This window comes from Microtus oregoni, unplaced genomic scaffold (assembly GCF_018167655.1).
Source record: "Microtus oregoni isolate MIOR12 unplaced genomic scaffold, Mior012 000015F_ref0000493, whole genome shotgun sequence".
NCBI classification, from domain to species: domain Eukaryota; kingdom Metazoa; phylum Chordata; class Mammalia; order Rodentia; family Cricetidae; genus Microtus; species Microtus oregoni.
Window position 1 is genome coordinate 33423937 of NW_024543074.1, and position 22346 is coordinate 33446282.

Here is a 22346-nt window from a genome sequence, read left to right on the forward strand (position 1 = left end):
CGGTCCAACCCCCAATTTGTAACAGAGCCTGGGGGTTGAAGGTTATCTTTAAATACATGTACAAACTGTTGTCAAGAGTAATGTTATTAAAATAGATTTATTATCCCTGAGCTTGGCACATGGTCTTGTTTCAGGAAAGGCAGCTGGGCATTCACACATCCTGGGCTGCCTCAGGAGGAAGTCTGAAGGTCGCCGTCAGGGAAGGCCAAGTGCCTCAAATGCTGTCCATGCTCTCCTGGGTAGGGAGAATATGTAACTGTTAGAGCCGACTTTGAACATCCTTCCGAGTTTCCGTCACTAACCTGTTTTCAGATCCAACAGGGCATCTAGGCCAAAGTGACACTTCTTCATACTTTCATAGTGATTTTCCTTCTCATCATGGAGCAGAAAACCAGGCTCCGAGATCCTTGCGGCCTCTGGAGCATGCAGTGTACACGCACTAGGTACCCAGCCCATCGACGACCCCCACACTGAAGCAGTACCACGATGAAGCCAAAGAACTCAGGATTCCAAACTTGAGCTTTATTGAGTCTGAGTCCTTGGAAAAACTATTCTTGGTGCCTGAGACACATACACCCAATTTCACTTGTACCATGGCTTGACTCTGGCACTCAGAGGGAGCCTCCTGTGCTAGTGAGTGAGGGGAGACACCTCAATTTCCAGGACTTCTTTCAAGACTGGCTTGCTGTCTTCCACTGTGTGACCTCCTGTCCTGCCACTGTGTTCTCCTCCAAGCATGGGAGGCACCTGGCTGCTCCCCAGCCATGGCCACAGAGGACTGCTTACTCTTGATTCCAGACTGCCTCGTGGCTAGATCATGTGTGCTGACTCCCGCCAGGATGACAGAAGATGTGGCTTCCACACAGGGCAGAGGAACACAGCCTTTAGTCCAGGATGGCTGAGCCCTTCACTGGGTTCTGACCTTCTTGCTCTGTGGACTGTGCGGCTCCTCTGCGAGGGCCCGCTTCTGCTGGGGTTCTGTGTCCTCTGGGCTGTCCGCCTGCTGGGCCAGGAGAGCTGCTCGTACCATGCGCAGCTCCCGCTTCTCCTTGCGCTCGACCATCTCTTCAATGTCATCTGCAAACAGGGCCTTCAGTGGAGGAATCAGCTTGGGTACTGTTGGGAAGTCTCCGAAGCGGATCTGATGAGAGACAAGACAGCATAATGAGGGGTAAAGGAGTATGAGAGCTGGGTTAAGACCACCTCTCCTTCCTTAAGTACCCTTAGGCCATGGACTGGAGCTTAAAAGAATGCTATAGGACTGGAGAGATGACTCAGAGGTTAAGAGCATTGCCTGCTCTTCCAAAGGTCCTGAGTTCAATTCCCAGCAACCACATGGTGGCTCACAACCATCTGTAATGGGGTCTGGTGCCCTCTTCTGGCCTGCAGGCATACACACAGACAGAATATTGTATACATAATAAATAAATAAATATTTTTTTTTTTTAAAAAAAAGAATGCTATAGGAGGGGAGCAAGTACAGTGAAGAAGGGCCAATTCCCCACTCCTGGGGAAGAGTAGGGAGACCAAAGGAAAAGGAATCAAATGGTACAGACTTTTCTATCAAGCTCATGCCCACTCCTTTATCTGAGGAGACAAAAGGGGCAAGCCTTACCCTGGTACTCTGGGAGTCTAGCCCCTTCCCACCAATTGGTGCTAAGGCTGCAGTGGGAATGGCCCAGGCCTGGGAGAAGTTCTACTATTTCCAGGGACCCTAAGGGCAGGAAGACCTTCAGGAGCAGACTTTGTCCTCAGTCAGATTTTGGTTACACCTGGCTAGTGATAAAGATGCTTTCTTTGGTGACCCTATGCCATAAAAGAAGTGAATAAGGGTCACTTTCCTACCTGGCCCTGCCCCTCAGAACCCTCAGGGTCCACACAGCATACAGACCTTCATGTGGTCAAAGGCGATGCCAACTTTCTCATTGAAGTCAGGACTGAAGAGGGGAATCTTGGCATAACGCTGACTGAAGTGGTTCAGCATGATAAACTGAGCATTCATTCGCATTCCCACATCAATAGCCTGGGAGGTGGTGCTGCGGCAAGAAGATGCATAGTATGCTAAGCCTCGGTGCAAGAGTCCACAAGCCTGTCCTTCCTGCTAAGGGCACCAGGGAGGGCTGGCAGGAGGCCTGAGCCTGACCACACTTCCTGAGGAAGGCCTGGCAGTGGTTCTGGCTGTCAGTTTGTCAGAATAACACCCAAGAAGACCCCCAGCACCTAGGAAGGCTGGTCTTAAAACACCCTGGATTCAGTCTTGACACCACTTTACCCGGAAGTGACAGTTTATTCCAACTGGTTTGTTTTTTTAAAACCCTACAAGCCACCATAGATCCCTGCCTGGGGGATAAGCAAGAACAGAGGCAGAGTGCCCAGGAGAGCTAATGTGGGTTCAGGAAATTCCAGAGGCCTGGAAGAAACCAGCCAGTCCCACCTGGCAGTGGGCACCATCTCTCTGGGAATGAGCAGAAGGCTGCTTAGCTTCCCATGTGACACAAGAGAGGATGACAAGCACTAAATGGCACTACCTGTGTGTCTTTTCCACTGCTTCCTCTTCCAAGCCATCCTCCAGAGTGGCTTCATGTATCAGGAGGTGGGCATCTTTCCCTGAACAGAAAGATGGGCATCAAGGAGGAATTTGGATGAGGACCATATACTCCTGGCATCCATAGCTGTGTTCTGACCAAACATTCAGCTCCATTGGTCCCATGACTTGTCTGCTCCTCAGGACGACAGCCAGGGGACCAACTGGGTAAGAATCAGACTGCTATCTGCTGGTATCAGCTACGTACCCATCTGCACACACCTGGCACACGCCATATCCCATGCATCTCTCAGAGATCCTGGGTGAGGCCCACGCCCCTCACTTACCCATCTGGACCAGAGCCTCACAGGGCATGGTGTCCCCTGAGTAGACCAGTTTCCAGCCAGACGAGTGTACCAGCGCACAGCCGAAAGCATGTTTGCAGTGCCGTACCAGGCAGGTCTGAAACTGAGGGAGCAGAGGTGGAGAACTCAGACCCCACTCCCCATGCTGCCCACCCTCTGTGGGGCTTGCACCAGGGCCACTTACTTCTTCTAAGTCACATGTTTCCAACAGCAAGCTGATTAGCCTTTCAACTGGGGGACTGGAGACCTCTGCCCCTTTCTGAAGACATTTGGCAGGAATCATACTATAAGACAAAGTGATTGAAAAATGATAATGAAAACATTTTTTCAAAAAGTCACTTACCATCACACTTCAGTTCTTTGGATGAAGAACTTTCAGTGGTTTTAAGAAACATGACTTCTGTCACAGGAATGAAGACAGAAAAATTGATCCAAGCCACACGCCCAGCCTAGCTAGTTCACAGTTAAGACAGTGCAGGTCACAGGCAGCATCTGTCAGCAGGGCTCCTTCTCATCCTTCCCCGGACATAAGCTGGGTCAGCCCTGCTGTGCACCGCCTGGTGTAAACATTTCTGTGCTGGCAGCTGTGTGCTGCAGAGATAGAGATGCAGCGAGAACTGGGATAGTTGGAGTTCCTGTCAGCTGGAACACTGAAAGGAGGCAGAAGTGGAAGGCAATAGCTTGGGGTCTGGTGCACAGGGTTGCTGTGAGATATTTGTATGCTATATAAAATATATTGCTATGATGGTGTAATAAAAAGCTGAACGGCCAATAACTAGGCAGGAGGTGTGACAGGTGGGACTTCAGGACAGATTGAGAACTCTAGGAAAAATGCAGAGTCACCAGCCAGCTGCAGAGGAAGCAGCATGAGCAGTATAGAGATGAGGTAATGAGCCATGTGACAGAACACAGATGAAAATAAATGGGTTAGTTTAAGTTAGAAGAGCTAGTGGGACAAGCCTGAACTAAGGCTAAGTTTTCATAAGTAATATAAGTCTACATGTAGTTATTTGAGAGCTTGGCTGGCGGGGCAGAAAGACTCATTACACAGGGTGCTCACCTGATGTGGTGCAGAATCTCTTGGCACTGGTTGTGATACTGCTGCAGCCAGGCCCTGAGCTGGGTAGGAGCCACCACCAACAAAGGCTGGAAGGGTTTCCCCAGAGACTCCTGAAAGAAGATTCCAGTGTATAGCCAATAAGCAGACTTCCCAGTAAAAATGGTTTGGATTCAGTTGCAGGTACAGTTAGCTGGCTATGAAGCAGTCAATTACCAATGTCAGTCAGGAGCCTCACTTACCAGTGCGTGCTCTCTCTGCAGCAAGATATTCAGCAAGCCCTGGAAGAGAGCACATGTAATGAGCCAAGCCCAGCGGTCCTTGCCACAGGACAGAGTCCTGTAGACAAGTGGTTCCTAGCTCACTGACCCAATTCCTATCCTACATCACAGGTGGGGTTGCACATGCTAAGCAATGACTGAAATGGTACAGGCGGAAAAACAGCTATGTTAGAAAGAGGGCAAGGGGCTGAGACCTAGAAAGCTCTAACAGGCCCAGATCTAGGCTGTGTTGAAGCAAGAAGAGCAAAGTCAAAAGTTCGGTACTAGAGAGAACGAATCCCACGCCCTGACTAAAGGAGCCAGCAGCTCTCGCATGCTGACCTCTGGGTTCCACACTCACCGTATGGTGGTCCGCATGCAGGTGGGACACAAACACGGCAGCGAGGTTGCACAGGACGCTGTCTATTTGCTGTCCATAATGGCGGCACAGCTGTCCAAAAGTGCCTTCTCCACAGTCCAGCAGCACAGACTTGTCAGGGCTGCAAAAGACAGGAACAGCTTAGTCTAGATTCTCTAGAATGGCATTGCTGTGGCCATCCCAGCCTCCGCCTTCCACAACCACACGCCCTTATCCTTTGTGAAGCTCATATAAAAGTCAACCAATTAAATCACACAGGTCATTCTAGACCAGTCTATCTTCTCTATATGAAAGAAAGACCTAAAAAACCCTGAAGCCTCTAAGGATATACATCAACACAGTGCTGTGTGTGAAAAACAGAAAAAAGAAAAAGCAGATGGTAGAGTGGAGACAGCCCTCACAGTACCCTTCTGCTTCCCCTGAATTGGCCACACTCTGTGAGAGTACCACAGACAGCATTATGTCATAGGAGATGACTCCCAGTTCCCTTTCCAAGTGGTCTGCTTTTGTTGGCCCACATCTTCAAATGGTCTTGAGACAGGACGGGTTGCATGAACTTTCTCCGGGGAAGTGGCAAGTGTGACTCAAGGTTCCTTACAGTTGTCCACTGGGCAGATCTCAGGTCTGAGCTCAGCACACCAATGCAGAGGCTCTACTCAAGTAGACAGACAGAGGTACCCCTCTGGTACCCTTCCTTCCTCTCTCGAGGAACACAGATTGGAAGGGCCACACTTATCCAAAGACAGTGACTTCTAGGGGAAAGCCTAAATGAGAAAAGGCTGGCCCTGTTCACATCAACAAGGCTACCAGGCTGAATTTAGGGATCAGAAACCAGAAGTCTTCAAGGGGGGGCCAGGCAACTCTAACCCATTTTCCTACATTTCTCACTCATGAAGAAAACATGTCCAGATTTGAAAACATTTGACCTCAGGTGCACCTGGGTACTGTAGCATACACTGTCTGACTCAAGTGTGCCGGTGCATTCCAGTGCACACTGTCTGACCTCGGGTGCACCTCCGTACTACAGTGCACACTGTCTGACTCAAGTGTGCCAGTGCATTCCAGTGCACACTGTCTGACCTCGGGTGCACCTGCGTACTACAGTGCACACTGTCTGACTCAAGTGTGTGCCAGTGCATCGCAGTGCACACTGTCTGACCTCGGGTGCACCTGCGTACTACAGTGCACACTGTCTGACCTCGGGTGCACCTGCGTATTACAGTGCACACTGTCTGACTCAAGTGTGCTGGTGCATTGCAGTGCACACTGTCTGACCTCAGGTGCACCTGCGTATTACAGTGCACACTGTCTGACTCAAGTGTGCCGGTGCATTGCAGTGCACACTGTCTGACCTCAGGTGGACCTCCGTACTACAGTGCACACCCGCTCAGGTGTGCTGGTGCATCACAGTGCACACTGTCTGACCTCAGGTGCACCTGCGTACTATAGTGCACACTTGCAGCACTACCCTGTTATTGCTTGGCCATCACTAACACCCACTATAATGAGCTCTAAGAACTAACCAGCACTTCACCAGCATGCTTCCTTGACAAACATGTCTGCAGAGCAGTGGTCATGAACACTTCACAGTGGCTCTGACATATCTGCAGATAAATGAACCTAAGCAAGCCAGAAATCAACCAGGAAAAAACAAAACAAACAGAACTCAATTCAGTTCATTAACTGAATATAAACAAATGTGCAAGACTCCAAAAGTTTTAAAATGTACCAGCAAGAAGTTGAGAGAAACAAAGGTACTGGTTTAGACACAAGCTCACAGCCTGGACCTGCAGTTTAGCTGAACAACTAAAGCAACCTCTCTCAATGTGTCAACCAAGTCAGTAATCACCTGTCCTTCACAGGCCTAATGTGTAAGCTCATTGGGACACCCTGCAGCACTATGTACAGCAGAGGAGGTTTCAGTTTTTTCTCCAAAGTCATGAGGGGATGGATCTGGTTGTTTCCCAGCAGTAAGCAGGTAGACACAGCATGCCCAGCACTCGGGAGGCAGATAAAGGAGGGCTGCCTGACATTCCAGGACAGCTAGATCAACATAGTGAGTTCTCAACAATATATTCTAAATAAAGTAAAACAGAGCAAAGCCCACTAGTTCCACTTCCAGACACCAGCCTGTTGAGTGGAGAGGACTGCTTAGCAGCAAGCTCTGGTGGACAGCAGCTTCTGGGGCAAACATGGTACCTTAAGTTGACGAGTGTGGAGCTGACATTTCGGATCTTCATTGGGATGGCAGAGCCTGTACCCAGGAAGACAATTTCGGGATACTGGCTTCTTTTCTCTGTGGAAAATACAAGTGCACTTGAGTCAGCATTCTGTCATGTGGTGGGCAAACCATCTGGTGCAATTCACTTTCCTGGGGGGGCACTGAGAAAATGTGTTTCCTTTTCAGTATGAGGCCTGCAGGCTGTCAGGGAAGAACAGCACCTGGAAGATAGTAATTACTCAGGCTTCTCTTTAAAGCAAAACACCACTAAATGACAGAGGAGGTTTCCTTAACTCCCAATCACTAGTTCCTCCATGCGGGTGGCACCACCACCTTGCACCAAAACTGCACACTTTGTGTGCATGTAATCGCCCATCTGCTGCACAACACAGGGATAGCCCTCAGCTTCACCAGGGTGGCCAATATCTAACACACCAGGGCAGCAACTTAATCAGAAAGTGGTATTTTATTTGTGTTCTGACAAATAAAGCTTGCCTGGATATCAGAGGGCAGAACTAGCCAGTCACTAGTTAACCATAGAAGCTGGGTGGTGGCGGCTCACAACTTTAATCCCAGCAATCAGGAGGTGGAGACAGAAGTGACAAGGTGGGCTATAGACCCCTTTTTGGACTGAGGAAGGAGACAGGAAGTAACTGGCAGCTGCTCCTGGTTCTCTGATCTTCCAGGTTTCCCCCCAATATTTGGCTCCTGATATTTTTTATTGATTAAATTCATGCTTCAAGAAAGAATGAAGCATGACCCCAGCTAAGACCCTAAGCAATATAGAGAGTGTCTGAACTCGCCTTGCCCTGTAGTCAGACTGATGATTATTTTAAATGTCACCATAGAACCTTTGTCCAACAACAGATGGAAACAGAGACAGAGGCCCACATCGGAGCACTGGACTGAGCTCCCAAGATCCAGTTGAAGAGTGGAAGGAGTGAGAGTATGAGCAAGGAAGTCAAGACCATGAGGGGAATCACACACAGAGACAGTTTGCCTGAGCTAATGGGAGCTCACCAACTCCAACTGGACTGGGAATGAATGACCATGGGATCAAACTAGTCCCTCTGAAGGTGGTTGACATTTGGGGCAGACTGAGGGGCCAATGATAAAGGCACTGGAATTTGTCTCTACTGCATATACTGGCTTTTTGGGATCCTATTCTCTTCGGATGTATACCTTGCTCAACCTGGATGTGACGGGGAGGGCCTTGGACTTTCCACAAGGCAGAGTGCCTTGCCCTCTCTTAGGATTGGAGGGGGTGGGGGAAAGGGTATGTGGAGGGAGTGGGAGGGAGGAGAGGAGGAAGTGGGAATTTGGATTGGCATTTTTTTAAAGTAATAAAATAACTTTAAAAATGCAAAAAAAGAAAGAGCAAGAGACAGAGAGAGACAGAGAGCAAGAGACAGAGAGAGAGAGAGAGAAAGAGAGAGAGAGAAAGAAAGAAAAAGAATGAAGCAACTCCCAGGAAACAGACATACGTGGGAAGAGGAATGGCTGACCTAGCGCTGACCTTCAGAAAAGCAAAGGTTGAGAAAGGCCATCTGGATTAAAACCCACACCCTTCTACTTTAGCATTTTCTTTATCACTAACTGAAAACCTGAAAACTAAGAAAAATCCCCAAAGTGCACAGGTCACAAAATTCTCCAATTGCTTTCCCTGATGGAGCAATAATGTGGCCAGCATCTTCCATGGCCCTTCTTAGTCAACCAGAAAAACCCAAAAGAAACTGTGGCGAGGGACGACGATCAACATGGTCTCACAAGTGTTCCCTAACCATTTTCCTACAGGTGGACTCTCAAGAGTGCCCAGACACTGCCACTAAACATGGAGTTTACTGATGTAGGGTCATATGCACTAAGATCTGCAACACCTTCCTTGACCCTCTGTTATATATAATACAGAGAGGTCCCGAGTTAAGTAATCAGGTTGCAATTTGTATGATGGCCTGTTCAAGACTGAAGCTTCAGGCAGGCAGGGCTTTGGCTCACCTTCTGGGGCTGGGCTTTCCTGCACACTCTTCTTATATTCCTGCACACTCTCCTGGAATTTGGGGAGCTCCAAGGCTTCGGCTATGAATTCATCAGTATTGCAGGTGAGTGTGGTATCCCTGCAGAGGAAAATAACTTGGGTGACCCAAGGGGCCTGCACAGCCTCTCGGCAAATGCTGACTTGGATGTTCAGAACATGAGCTCCTGGATGATGCTGGGGGAGGTGATGGGGAATCGCAGCCTTGCTGGAAGAAGAATATCACTGGAGCTGAACTTTGGGGGTTTACAGCCTGACCCTCTTCCAGTTCACTCCTCTGCTTTGTTTGTGGCTGAAGTTATGATCCTTAAGCTCCTGCCACACCATGCCTCCCTACCATGATGAACCCTTGACCTTCTGGAATCACAAGTCAAAATAATTTTTTTTTCCTTAAGTTATTTTGGTCATGGTGCTTTATCACAGGAATAGAAAAGTAACCAATAGAGGAATAGAAGAGAACACTCATATAGATAATGACCCAGGCAGTTGTAGTCTCTGAAACCTTCCTCAACTAAATAGGGTGAATAAGTCCTGAATAACTCTGGCTCGTTGCATCCTCTCCAGCCTCAAGCCTGACAGTCAGGCCTTCCTGGTGCTTGGGCAAGATGAATTCTTCTTTACAGTGGAGCTGTCCCTGCAGCACCACATCCCCACACCTGGCTGTGAAAATTACATGTCTCCACATGAGCCAATGTCCCCTAGGAGGACCACAAGGGCCCTAGCTGAGAAGCAGGGTTCCAGCGAGCACCTCTCAAATTAAAGTGAGCATGCACACAGCTGGCAAACTGAGACTCTTGGGGTGATCTGCAGAACCAGAACTGGTATGAGCTCTGGGGTGCACCCAGAGAGCCTACACCCTCAGTGAGTGCCAGTGAATGCTGGTACTGCTGGCCTCCTCTCCACTCAGCACAATATTGAGAGGGCTGATTCCCTGGGTTAGCTGAGCAGGAAAGTCCCCCAAAGCTTAAAAAGCAGCTCCAAGTCAACCTGTCCAGATCAGTGCAGTGGGTCTGGGACCTCGGAATGACATCCGCACTGACACACGGGCTGAGGAAGGCATGCAGCAATGCCCATGGTCCAAGGCATACCACCCAGAGCAATGACTATTCAACCACAACAGCACGGTGACATTCTATAACAAGATCTGCTCTAACAATGATGCTGGGAGTTTAGGACACATGAGGACTGCACACTCACTCCCCCAAAAGAAGACAAGCCATCAGGTAGTCAGCAGAGACTTCTCACTTGCCTGGGAGTGTGTATGCAGGGGCTTTCCAGGCGGCAGTGTATGGTCACTGGTGCCTAAAAAAGTCACACACTGTGACCTAATACCCCACATTTAGAAATCACCTTTAGGAAGCAGAGTTCCAATCAAAGACATATAGAAGACATTTACTATTGCATTAAAACAAGAAAAATATGTACAAGATAAGTAAAACATCAGAAATACCATTAAAGCCCTTTTTACTGGGGCCAGGTATAGTGGGACATATTTTTTATCCCAGCACTTGGGAGGCAGAGGCCAGAAGATCTCTGTGTTTGAGGCCAGCCTGGTTCCCATAGCAAGTTACAGGTCAGCAAGGGCTACAGAGTGAGACCTTGTCTCAATGAGCATCCCATAGCTGGAGCTGGGCGCTCCTGCTACTGCACAGGTGACTACTGTGGCAGAAGGCACTCGGCTGGAAATGCTTTCCAGAACACCGCTACTGACCAGGTCCAGAACACCCTCCATCCCGTAGATGTCCCCACAGGTCAGAACTGCACGCACCTCTGCCACTCTCTCTTGGGGCGGAGCTGATACTTGAGGAGGCATTCGCCCCGAACTGTGGGCAAGCTGAGGGCAGAGCCTTCCTCCTGCAAGAGACAAGAACACACTTCCTGGTCAGAAAGCAAAGGTGGGGAATCCACAGGCGAGGAAGTTGTGGGGCACTAGCTACCTTACTGCAGAAGCTGGTAAGGCGAGGGAAGATGTCAGGGTGGATGAGGTTGAGTTGGGTTTGGATCTTGTGGCTGCGAAGGTTGTGGACTGAGGAACAATTCTCATTCAGAATCAGGTGCTGCGTGTCAGGGCCGAACCTAAAAAGAGACAGCCCACTGTTAACAGTGTCTGTCAGGATCACCCTAGCTCAGGGAAAGGACCATAGACAGACAGGTTAATGTGATGGACATGTGCAGAGCTATGTCATATACCCCAAACAATAACCACACAGCCAGACATAATCCTGCTGCTCCTTATCGAAGTCCAGGCTTTTGTCCCTCCTGAGGCTTCCTTTGGAGTATGCAGGAAAGAACGGTGGTTAAACTAAGAATGTGTTAGACCTTCATGTAGGATATGAAAACATCGCCAAGAACAGGGTATTACAAAAGCCTAGGAGGAAAACAGACAATTTGTGTTCTTGTGACTTAGACTCATGAGGAACGAAAGACAGAGCTTAAGACCCAGAACCGTTCAGGGCAGAGAGGATAGGGAAACAGGTGGTGAAGCAGATGGCAGGGCAGCTAAGCAGCCAATTGAGGTCACCAAATACCCAAGACAAACACCCTTCGGGTGCTATTCGCCAGTGCAGAATTATTAAATGATGGTGGACCTTCTCCTCACAGACCTGCTCGAGAAGAAGCCAGAGCAGTTGACGTCACACACATACGTGCAGTGAGATGCTGAAGCAGGCTGTTCCTTTACATTTGCCAGTCTCTCCTCTGCACTGACTGAGCGGAATACAAACGAGGAGTCCTGGACAACTGGGAAGTGGGCCCACTTCGCCACCTAGTGGCGATGATTCAACACACACCCTTCCTACAGAGGGACCCACCCAGAATTTCTAAGACAAGAATCCCAGAGAAAAGTCAGGCAGGCTCAGGTGAGAGAGAGCAGTACTTAGTGGACATACATTCAAACACCACCCACACGAGTCACCCTGTGTCCTGGACCGGTCTCCTACCTCTCCATCCACTGCTGGTACCTGCCGTCAGTGAGTACAGACTCCGGGGCAATATGGACCACCAAGGCCACAGGGGCATCGGCCTCTCCCTGGTACCTGGACAGAAGGAAGAACGGAGTTTCCTTCAGAAAGAGATAAAAGCTCAGGATATACATGAAAGGGGACCGATTGTGCAGCCATGAATTGGAATACTCAGTGCTGTCATGAGTACCACTTCTCAGGCATGGCCTACTAACCTGGTGACACTTCCTTTTAGCTCAGTGGCTGTTTTCACTACCACCATCACCCCTAGACAGACAGACAGACACACGCACACAGACACACCATCTCACATAGGCAAAGGGCTCTCAAGTTCCTCTGGCTCACAATAGGATAGTCTGTGTCCAGGATACCAAAGCACAAAGAACATGACCAAGGGGAGCTCCTGACACTACTGTGGGAAGGTACAGGAACCAGGAGGATCTGTTGTACAAGTAGAATACACAGCATGTGAAGGACAAGCAAATACAAACAAGCCACCAGGGAGGAAGTAAAGTCTGACAGACACGAGGCTTAAGGATTCTACCTAAGGTGGTAGTAGCACCATACTCAGCACTAAGGAGGCTAAGGCAGGACCGCATGACCAGGGCCAGCTGAGCCTACACAGAGATATCCTGTCTCAGAAAGACCAAGGGCTGGAGATGAAGCTCAGTGGGAAAGCAGGTGCCAAGTGTTTTCAAGGCTGAGCCTGAGTACCAAAAATACATGGTGGAGAAATTTCCAGCCAGGACTGCAGCTGCAGAACAAGCTGTGTTCCAGTGGACACAACACCTGGGCCAGAAAGATGTTTCCATGCTGAGATTGCCCCTAGCACAATCTAGGTCACAGGGTCTGCGACACTGTCCTACCTCATTAGTCTCAACACAGTTGAGAAAGAAAGCTCATAAAGGAAGAAACAGGTCAGATAATTTATTTGCCTGAACATTCGTTCTGGAATTTGATCTAGATTCAGATGTCTCTCTCTTGATCGTGTGTCTTCCCCCTCTTTATGCCCCTTTCTCTCTCTCACTTTCTCTAAGTTGCAGCTCATTTGTCTAGTCCTTGATGGCTTGTGGCCATCAGTTGCTCTCAAATTTCATTCCAAAGAGCACTAACTACAAACACTGCCCAACTCTTGCCAATAGGATCAAGACACACCTTGAACCCAAAGTTCAGGCCTTCCCAGAGACACAGTGCATCTCCAGGACATGGTCTGTCTTTGGGACATAGATGTCTGTGTTGAACAGTAACGGCTCTCACTTCTCCCACCCAAAGTCCCTCATCATTACCTTTTAAAGGTGTCATTCTCACAGACAGGCTGGATGAATCCTTCATCAGGACATTCGACCACGATAAATGCAAGACCAGGGTCTGGGGGTGTGCAAAGCTCTTCAGGAGCAATCTAGACAACGAGACAGGTTGCCGACTGGAGCAGAGTGCTCTTCCAGAACAGTCTTAGCTCAGCCACAATCCAATGTCCCTCAAGGCAACTGTTACCATTACACAACCCACATTTAATACCTGACCTGAGTGGTTGCCACCCACCTTTCCCTGCTCTGTTTGTTCCTACTTCAGCAGATGGGCACTTGTCTATGAAGACATTTCAAACCAGAATGGCTAGTGGGAGGGACAGCATGTAAGATACCAAAGACATGCTCTGCTATAAGACTTGCTAGCAAAGGCCATCCTTGAAGACAGGCACTGCTCTGCAGGAACAAGGGGAAGCATCTACACACACAAAAGCCCAGCAGGTGTGAGTAGACAAGATATAAGAATGCCTGGGCAGAGCACTGCAGGGGTCCATCACTAGGTAAGGGTTCCACCATCCAGCCAAGAGTAGGTAATCCCAAGACGTCCCACATATCCTTCAAAGTGTCTGTAAGCTTACGGCAAACAGTGGTTTTGCCCAGTGTTCCAGGCTCCACCTGGAACTACATCCCGAGAATCAAGAGCCTCACCTCCCTTCCTCCGAAGGTGATACTCTTCCCGTCCTTGACAGCAGCAATGATGGGTGCAATGGCGGCCGTCCCACTGAGAGACAGAGACAGGCAAGCCTGTTGTGAGACCCCTTGTTGTAACACAGCCCCCCCTTACCCCCCACAGAGTTCCCAAGGGCCTGACACTCACACAGGAAGGCCCAGCTCCTTTGCTTTAAGCACCAAGAAGTTTCCTTTCCTCAAGTGCAGCTGCGACAAAGGGAAGGCACACACAATCTCAGATGCTGATGGTGCAGTCTGTCTTAGCTTTCTCAGGGAAGGATCTACCTTTTGTTACTTGCTCACAATCATTAAAATGCAGCAGGCACCCGTATTCTAAAGAAGGGTTTGTTTGGAAAGGCTTCAGAGTCAGAGCCAGATGAACTAAGACACAGTGCTTGTGCACACCGTCACCTAGCGGTGAACTTAGTGAAGTGTCACTCTTCCGTGTTAACAGCAACAAAGAGCTCTCAGAACCAGCACACCACCCGCTGGCCACCAGCCACAGGCCCACTCACTGCCCACTTCTGCCAAGACTTACCTTGCAGATAAAAGCTACCACTAAGGAAGGGTCCCTGCCTCCTGCTTTCCCGCCGACACCTGAGAAAAAGCACATTTAACAAGGTGGAACATGAAGGCTGTATATGCTTCCGAAATTACTATTCCTTAATTCTCCTTCAGTCCATTAAAGGGACACTGCTGACCCCATCCTGAAGTAGAAGCATGACCCTGTCATGACTACACATCCCTTTATCTTTCTGATGTGAACAGGCCTGACGGTGCATGTCTGTAATCACAGCTACTTGGGAGGCTGAGGCAGGGAGATTAAAAAAAAAAAAAAAAATTCAAAGGCAGCTTAAACAACTGTCTCAAAACAAAGAAACAGAAACTAGTCCAGAGAGAGAATGCTTGCCTAACAGGCTCAAGGCCCTAGGCTCTTCTCCAGTACAGTGGAAGGAGGGGAAGAGAAGGCAAGGAAGGAAACTCCAGCTAGAAAACTCAGAATGGTAAGTAAAACTTTTTACATGTCCCATTTGGCTTAATATTTGGGAGCAGGAAAAATAAGTCGTAATGTTTATTTATTTATATACATTGACTTATGGGGGTGATGTAGGTGTGGGGGGGGGGGGAGACTGACACTGTGCTTACGTGAAGGTCAGAGGACAACCTGACCTTCCCATGTGTGGACTCTGGGAATCAAACTCAGGTCTTCAGGCTTGGCAGCAAGGGTCTACCCACTGAGACATCCTGCCAGCTCTCACTGTAATGTTTTATAAACAAGTACATAAAAGAAAAATGAGACAACAGCTAAAGGCCTGAAGGAAATGTGTGAGTTTTTGTTGGTGGAGGTTGTTCATTCGTTCCCGGCTGTCCAGAACTGAAATAATCACTCAGAAACTATATTATTTGCAATACTGTTTGGCCAATAGCTTAAGCATATTTTTAGCTAGCTTTTATATCTTAAATTAACCCATTTCTATTACTTTATATTTTACACGAGGCTCATGGCCTACCTCTGGCTGGCGTCTTTCTCCTCTGGCGACTCCATGGCTTCTCACTGACTCCACTTACTCTATCTTTTCCAGCCTGGCTATATTGTGTTAAACCATCGGCCGAAAGCAGCTTCTTTATTCATTAACCAATAAAGCAACACATATACAGGAGGACTTCCCACACCAGGTTTTGGTCCTCTCTGCTTGCCATATAAAATAAGTTTTGTCAAGGTCTGCCTTCTTGGTCACCTGCCCTGAGAACAGCAGAAGCTGACCCAGTTGTGCCCGACACTGAAGAGCAGGGTCTGAGTGCTCAATCCTCAGACAGAGTAAGTCCTGGACAGCAGCCTTCTAAGAGAGGCTGACACTCTCACTGACCTGTCTGTTGTGTGAGTACAGCAATCAGTCTCTGAATTACTGTTTTGTTAATGAAGACACAAAAGCCCCCTACACCCAGGAGAGTGCCAGGCACTGGTCCTCTATGAACACACATCCTGGGACTATCCAAAGCTACAAACTGGCCTGACACTCAGGACTGTCAATCTCCTTACAACCTTTCACGCTCTCTCTCCCTAGACCAGGGCTTTCCGTGACGAAGAAAAGCATCTACTTGTGCAAACAGCATTTCTACAGTGAAGACCCTAACTTAGAGCAGTAAGAGGCAAAGATCTGTCGACTGCAACACTGGGCGGAGGCACAGAAAAATGAGCACCGTATGGCCTCACCCACATGTGGAATCTTAAAAAAAAAAAAAAAAAAAAAAATAAGAGAAAGTAGGTTACCAAAGGTCAGAGGAGAGGGTGGGGGACAGAAGGGAAGCTGATAAAGGAATGCAAAGAATGCAAAGTTTCATGCCATGCTATATTGTGACCACAGAAAACTGTGTGCTGCTCATTTCAAAACTGCTCACATAGGGTTGGAGAGGTGGCACGGTGGGCAAAGCTTGTCGAGCAAGCATGAAGTACTGGGTGAGGCACTGTGGGAGGGAGGGTCACTTAAATAATGCATTTCTAATATGCTCAGCATAACACACAGCTTGCTGAGACGACAGATAAGTTAACTAATTTGACTCTTTGTACCCCCAATCGTACACAATTACTGTCGGTCAATTAGAGACAATCTTTTGAAAGGACAAGGAGTAAGAACTACAAGGTGCGCCCCACAGTTTACCTGTACTGTTGCCATCTGGAAGGTGCTGTCCGTTTTCAGCTGGTGTAGAGTCCGATGATGACTGTGGTGGACTGAGCCTGTTGGGAGACCTTCTTGGGCTCTGCAGTGGCTGCTGCGTGCAATACCTCCGTTCACCTGGGCAGCAGAGGAAGCCATCACATTACACACTTCCCACAGCTGCAGCCCAGGTGTTAACAAGCAAGAATTCCCTAATGTCAATCAGACCAGCACTCCTTTCCCTGCGGTAGGAAATAACCAGCTATTGGCCTGCTGGCCTGGCTCAGGGCCTTGCCCACAGAAGGGAGTCAACAGTATGTGACTGAAAGCATCCAGGCTATAAACTAGCTCAGCTACCACCATTCAGTTATTCTGCACAGGCCCCAGGGATACCATCACTAAGAGGAGCAGAATTCTGCAGCTATTTAGGTATCAAAATCAAGGGGTCGGGAATGAGGGCGGGGACGGCTGCTGATAAAAAACCTGAAGCACAGCTGCTGGTGTTAACAGAAGCTGCCCTTGCTTGTCCAGGCATGTGACTCAATCAGGACCTGCTGGGCTCCAAGGAAAGTGGCCTGAAGTGCGCAGGTGTCAACCATTGGAAAACACATGACAGTAAACTATCGTGTGCTCTGGAGGGGGGAAAAAAAGGAGGGGGGTGCTGGAAAGAAACAAGAAAGGGAGACACTTCCAGTTGGAGTTGGGAGGGATGGCAGTGAGTGAAGTGAAGAGAGACCGTAGGCCAATCCCCTTGCTGGTAAGAAGCACTGGTGCCATAGCTCAAGAAACACACCCTTTACCCACGGCTAACAGAAACTTCAGCTCCTCTCCCAGTTCTGCCTTTGTTGGCTCTCTCGTCTGCTCTATAGCCCTCAGGAACTGGCGAGATCATGCCAGTTTGCAATGTCAAGGGCATCTCCCTACCACCAGGTCCTCTCTTCAAAGGTAGGTAATACCTGGCACGAACTGCTCAGCCAGAGTGATGTGCATCTCTACTCCCAACTCAAACCACATCCTTTGGCCCGGGTACCTCACAAACGTGGCTGGAGCTTCTCAGCCCAATGCCCCTCTTATAGGTTGCAGTTATTAAAAAGTCTCTAAAAAGACACTTTATTGCAACAAACAAATGCAGCCCTAGTGCAGTACTGGTATATTTGTTCACGAGAGGCTAAGGTCTGAAAAGCAGTATCCAACCTCAAATTTCTTATTATCTTCAGAAAACAAACAACAGGCCACTCAAACCAAGTCCTCACAGTCTCTCTTCACCCACATGTCCCTTGGGTGGGACTAACAGCCACCTCCTCCGGGGAAATCTGGCTCCCAGACTCACTGTGGATAGGGACCTGGTAAACAGTCATGGTCTCGTCCTTGTACTCTGGGGCAGAGTGTGGCCGCACAGCTGCAGGAAAGAAGGTCAAGAAATCATAAGCCTTAGTACCAGCAGGAAAATGAACCTGCAGGAACCCAGCCACAGCCACGAACTTTCCCTAGAATGTTACTGGGAATACGCCAATAAAACCAGGTTTTCTTTAACATTTTTAGAGGGGGGAAAAAAAGGGAAGCTGTACTCAAATCGGCCATTTTTACGGAGCAGAGTCAAGGCAAATCATGCTATGAGCACTGGGCAGGATTCAGTAAGAAAAATGTAAACCATTATTGTGCTGAAATGCAAGAGCCCTGAGTTAATAAGATTACCAGCCAGAAACTCTCTCATTTTAACCATGAGTACTGATATAAACTCTGATACAAACCTGTCAGTGCTTTACAAAAGTGGGGCATTGACAGGCCAGAGAGGCTTGCTGGCTCAAGGATCCTGCTGTGTCTGCATGCTGACATCTTCCCATCAAGGGGTTATGGGCCTCATTATACAGCTGGAGTTGAAGCTCAGCTATAAAGATGGTCACAGACCCTCCACACTACTTCCTCCTGCAAGGAATTAGAGGTCCCAAGAACCATCTTGGACCAGGGAAGGAGTCTGGAGCCCAAGTGAAGGTTGTGAGAGAAAGAAATGAATGTAGGCATGTATCAGGCTAAAGCACTCTGCCCGCTAAGCCAGTATTCTTGAGGCATGAAAAGGAGCAAGAGGTAGCTGGCTGGTGGTGGCACATGCCTTTAACCACATAATCCCAGCACTTGGGAGATAGAGACAAGGCAATCTCTTTGAATTTGAGGTCAGCCTCTCTACAGAGCAAGTTTTAGGACAGATTGCAAAGCTACATAGAGAAACCTTATCTCAAAAAACAGAATAAAAAAAAAAAAAAAAGGACCGAGATGGGCTGGAGAGATGATTCAGCAGTTAAGAGCACTGATTGCCTTTCCTGAAGACCTGGGTTCAATTATCAATACCCGCAAGGCAGCTCACAGCTGTCTGTAACTCCAATTCCAGGGAATCTGACACCCTCATACAGACATACATGTAGGCATAACACCAATGCACATGAAATAAAAACACATAAATCATTTTAAAAAATTAGAGAAGGAACAAGAGAAAGAAGAAACCACAGCATGCTGAATGAAGCATGTGATTTTAAGGTTTGCCTTAAACCAGTTCTTGATGGATTCTAATTTAAAAAGCAGGGCTCATACAAAAAGAAATACGAGATAACGAGACACAATCAACGACATACCCAGGTCTATTCCTTTCAATGGACCAGAAAATATTTTGATTGCTTCTAGATATTTTTCCTAGAAATAATCAAGCAAGAAGTTATGTTTTAATATAGCACTCAAATAAATACAGTATGGACCTCATTATACAGCTAATGTTATACATTAACACAAAACTTAGCAAGCGCTTTTTAAAGTTTATCTATACAGATACTTATTGTGTCCAGTATCATTAGATGCTGTGTTAACAACGTTAAAAGACATGAAGTCCTTGCTCTCTCATCAGAGACGGAGAAGAAACAAATGCTCACACAAACAACTCAGCAGCGATTAGGAGCCCTGAAAGAGCACTGAAGACGACACAGGAGCCGACACAAGTTTGTCTGGAGGGACAGGCACAGCTCCGAGGAAATGACCTTGGAAAGCAAGACCCTCGTGGCTCAAGCTTTATAACACAGGTAGAAATGTGAACAGAGGCCTGGAGGCCATACTGTGGATCTTAACAAGTGGCACACTGCATGGAGGTCTTGCTCTGGCTGTGCTGCAGAGGACGGATTACAGGAAGTGAGAACTGACATGCAAAGCTACTTCGGTAGACAGTGAGAGCTACAGGAGATGGAAACATATTCAGACATTCTGATGGAGACAGAATTAGATGTGTGAAGCTAATACGTAAGAGTGAAAGCGTTAACCAAGCACTTCCTTGGCACCAAATGTCCTCCTATGGTACATATGTCCTGTGGTACCTCCTATGCACCCCTTCCTTCACTCTTGACAACCTTATGGGACATTCTGGCCACTTCATAAATTAAGAAACTGGCGCCGAGTCCTTGGCAGCTCACCGAGGACCTCACAGGCAGTTCTGCCCTGTGAAAGGAGATGTGTTTACTTCCACTACCTGCCATATCCTGAACGCAGAGGGTTAGTACACAAAAATGAAGATTCTATTATCAACCCTTTTAAAAGGAGGTGTTATTGTCATGTGACTCGGGAGACACTCACCAGTTGTGGAGGTCCAGAAAGAACGCATTTGGGCAGCCCAGTTTCCTTTAATGTTAGAATCATTCCTAAAAAAAGAATGTCAAAAAATAAATAAATAAATCGGCTCTCTCGACATACAAACACTGCCTGTGTGTGTGTGGAGGGGGGCAGTGTTTGCCTCTCCTCGAGCCAGTTATTTACCCATATGTCCCTATTCTGGATTATAAGCAACTACACCATACATAAGGAGAAAATAATACTAGCAGAAGTACAAGAGACAAGGGATCTTCCCCGTGTGCCTCTAGAATGGGCACGGGTGACTGGAGGGAGGTAGGGAGGCAGCTAGCATGAACCAGGATGGCTACTGTCTGAACTGTCCAAGTGAAGGGTGCCATATACATCATACCAGTAGCAGCCATGAAAATGAGGTGGTGTGGGGGGCGGGGGTACACACTCTACTACCTCACTCCTTCCTGTAGCCGTACCACTATGCTTTCAAAATCCGGCCTCAACACAATCTTGATATTCCCAGTTGAGGACCCGAATAAAGAGGCAATCTTGACAGTAGGTGCTTGCATATGGCTGCTGGGGGTCTTCATGATAAATACTTTGACTCTGACTCTGATCAACGCTGCTACTCTCTTGTTAAGTGTATATAGTCCAGCCCTGGAGGCCATTACCAATGTCAAGCTCTGCTTTTCTGAGTCTGGCTTTTCCCACTCAAGCTGATTAGGCTAGTACACAGGGAATTCTAGCTCCCCTGGGCTGAGAAGTGGAACAAAGGAGCTGAAAGCCATGTTAAATTCCCAGAGACTTCCCGCCAGCTTCTGACCTCCAAAACAGACTCACCACACAAACCCCCGACATTTGACCAATGCATTCGAGTCAGAAATATGTTGTCCAGGCGAGCGACTTTTAGTCTAAGAAAAAACATACATTTCAGCAAGATGAAACCCAGCTGACCGAAGATCACTTCTGCTGATAAGTCTCGCCTGCCTCTCACCCCCGCTTCCAAGCCCATACCCAGAAGCCAGGGGTTGACTCACTTGTGTTCCTGCATAAGTCGCTGGACGCCTTCTCCGCAGTTAAAGAGGTACCTGTGGGAGGAGTATTACCCTACTCAGAAAAGTCTATTCTGCAAAATGTTTTATTGTAGATACAACGCTCTAACTACAACCAGACGACCGTGTTCTGTCGCTGGCAGGTAGGTTTTGAACCTCTCTTTGGTTAGGAACAGAGGAGTGGAGTTCAACATAGGCCGGTGGGAAGAAGCCCCTTTCCCATCAACTCACCAGCCCGGTCTAGCCTACACACTCACACTGGGAGACCCCTGCTTTGGGATGCTGATACGACACGGGGCACGCCAAAAGCCACACCCCGCCGAGGTAAGGGGCCAGATTGCACGGATGCTTGAAAACCATGCAGACCAAGGGAGGTAAGGGACCTACAAGGTTGGACGAGAGCGAGGTTCCGAGCACGTGGGGGCGCGACCACACGGCCGGGGATGTTGGTCCACACTGACCTGTTGTACTCAGAGAAAACGTAGAGAGCGGCGCCCGCATCCCGGCCGCCCGCCGCCACCACCTGCAGGTACACAGTGTTCGGGCCCCCGGGCCCCCAGGACGGGCCGCGCTTCTCCCGCGTGCGCAGATGTCGCAGCGGGTCTTTGGGCGGCCGTGGCCGACGAGCCGAACCCTGCGACATGGTGCGCAGGCCGATGGGACGCAGTAGCGAGCGCAGCGCCCACATGCACCAGTCCACACCTGGCTGACAAGGCAGCCGGACCCCTCGTGCCGCTACAAGCACCGCCCCTGAACCGGCATGGCGGGACTGGCCAATCAGCGCGCGGCGACTCGGGCGGCCCGCCCACACAAGGTGCTTCATCCAATTGCAAGGAGCCTTGGAACTAGGAGCCTGTCAATCGAGTCGGACATAGAGTAAGCGAAAGCTAGAGAGTCGCCGGAGGCTCCGCCCCCTGACCGCTTCCGGCTGTCCCAGGGTTGGTAGTTTCCGGATACTGTCATTTTTCTGGAGGAGGGACTTCTGGGTTTGTAAGTACCCGAAAAGCAGTACTGGGAAGTGAGTGAGTCCTTTCTGTTCATCTTCTGATTTTAGGAGCTGTGTCCTCCGAGGACTTATACACTGGAAAGATTATGTCATCCTATTACCTAGCTAAGAACAAGGAGAATGTCATTTGCTCCGGGCTGATTAGGAATGATATCAGGGAAATCATATTCATGAAATCTTGAATACGTGATCTTGGGTTTTATAAACTCGTGGCCGCATTTATAGTTTGAACCTCAGGAGGGTGTGGATTAACCAGGAAT

The 22346-nt window shown here is 48.6% G+C and overlaps 1 protein-coding gene across 3 annotated transcripts; it reads right to left on the minus strand.

Annotated features, from left to right (window-relative positions):
• Window positions 1-105: 105 nt before the first annotated feature.
• Window positions 106-21830, minus strand: Elac2 (elaC ribonuclease Z 2). Of its 3 annotated transcripts, XM_041664137.1 has the most exons (25): window positions 21542-21830; window positions 21066-21116; window positions 20869-20939; window positions 20041-20105; window positions 19059-19116; window positions 17762-17830; window positions 16435-16569; window positions 14313-14371; window positions 13923-13981; window positions 13754-13826; window positions 13085-13197; window positions 11778-11873; window positions 10776-10914; window positions 10607-10692; window positions 8802-8920; window positions 6785-6881; window positions 4568-4706; window positions 4189-4227; window positions 3950-4059; window positions 3074-3173; window positions 2872-2992; window positions 2529-2607; window positions 1892-2036; window positions 923-1141; window positions 106-235 (listed from the first exon to the last, which is right to left on the minus strand). In XM_041664137.1, the coding sequence occupies exons 1-25, from the start codon at window positions 21766-21768 to the stop codon at window positions 215-217; spliced, it is 2490 nt and encodes an 829-aa protein (XP_041520071.1). In that variant the 5' UTR covers window positions 21769-21830; the 3' UTR covers window positions 106-214. The 3 variants fall into 3 exon arrangements, with proteins under 3 accessions (XP_041520071.1, XP_041520074.1, XP_041520075.1); XM_041664140.1 differs by lacking the exon at window positions 106-235 and having other exon boundaries at window positions 502-1141; XM_041664141.1 differs by lacking the exons at window positions 106-235; window positions 11778-11873; window positions 13085-13197; ... (8 more) ...; window positions 21066-21116; window positions 21542-21830 and having other exon boundaries at window positions 502-1141; window positions 10781-10882.
• Between the last annotated feature and the right edge of the window lie 516 nt (window positions 21831-22346).

What these genes read in the sequence shown, in the direction of transcription:
- Elac2 (XM_041664137.1), bottom strand. Translation starts at nt 21,768, where the DNA reads ATGTGGGCGCTGCGCTCGCTACTGCGTCCCATCGGCCTGCGCACCATG. An exon ending in TTACCAGCTTCTGCAGTAAG is followed by an intron (nt 10,693 to 10,775) that starts GTAGCTAGTGCC and finishes TGTCTCTTGCAG; the next exon opens with GAGGAAGGCTCTGCCCTCAG. An exon ending in GGAAAGCCCAGCCCCAGAAG is followed by an intron (nt 6,882 to 8,801) that starts GTGAGCCAAAGC and finishes TATTTTCCACAG; the next exon opens with AGAAAAGAAGCCAGTATCCC.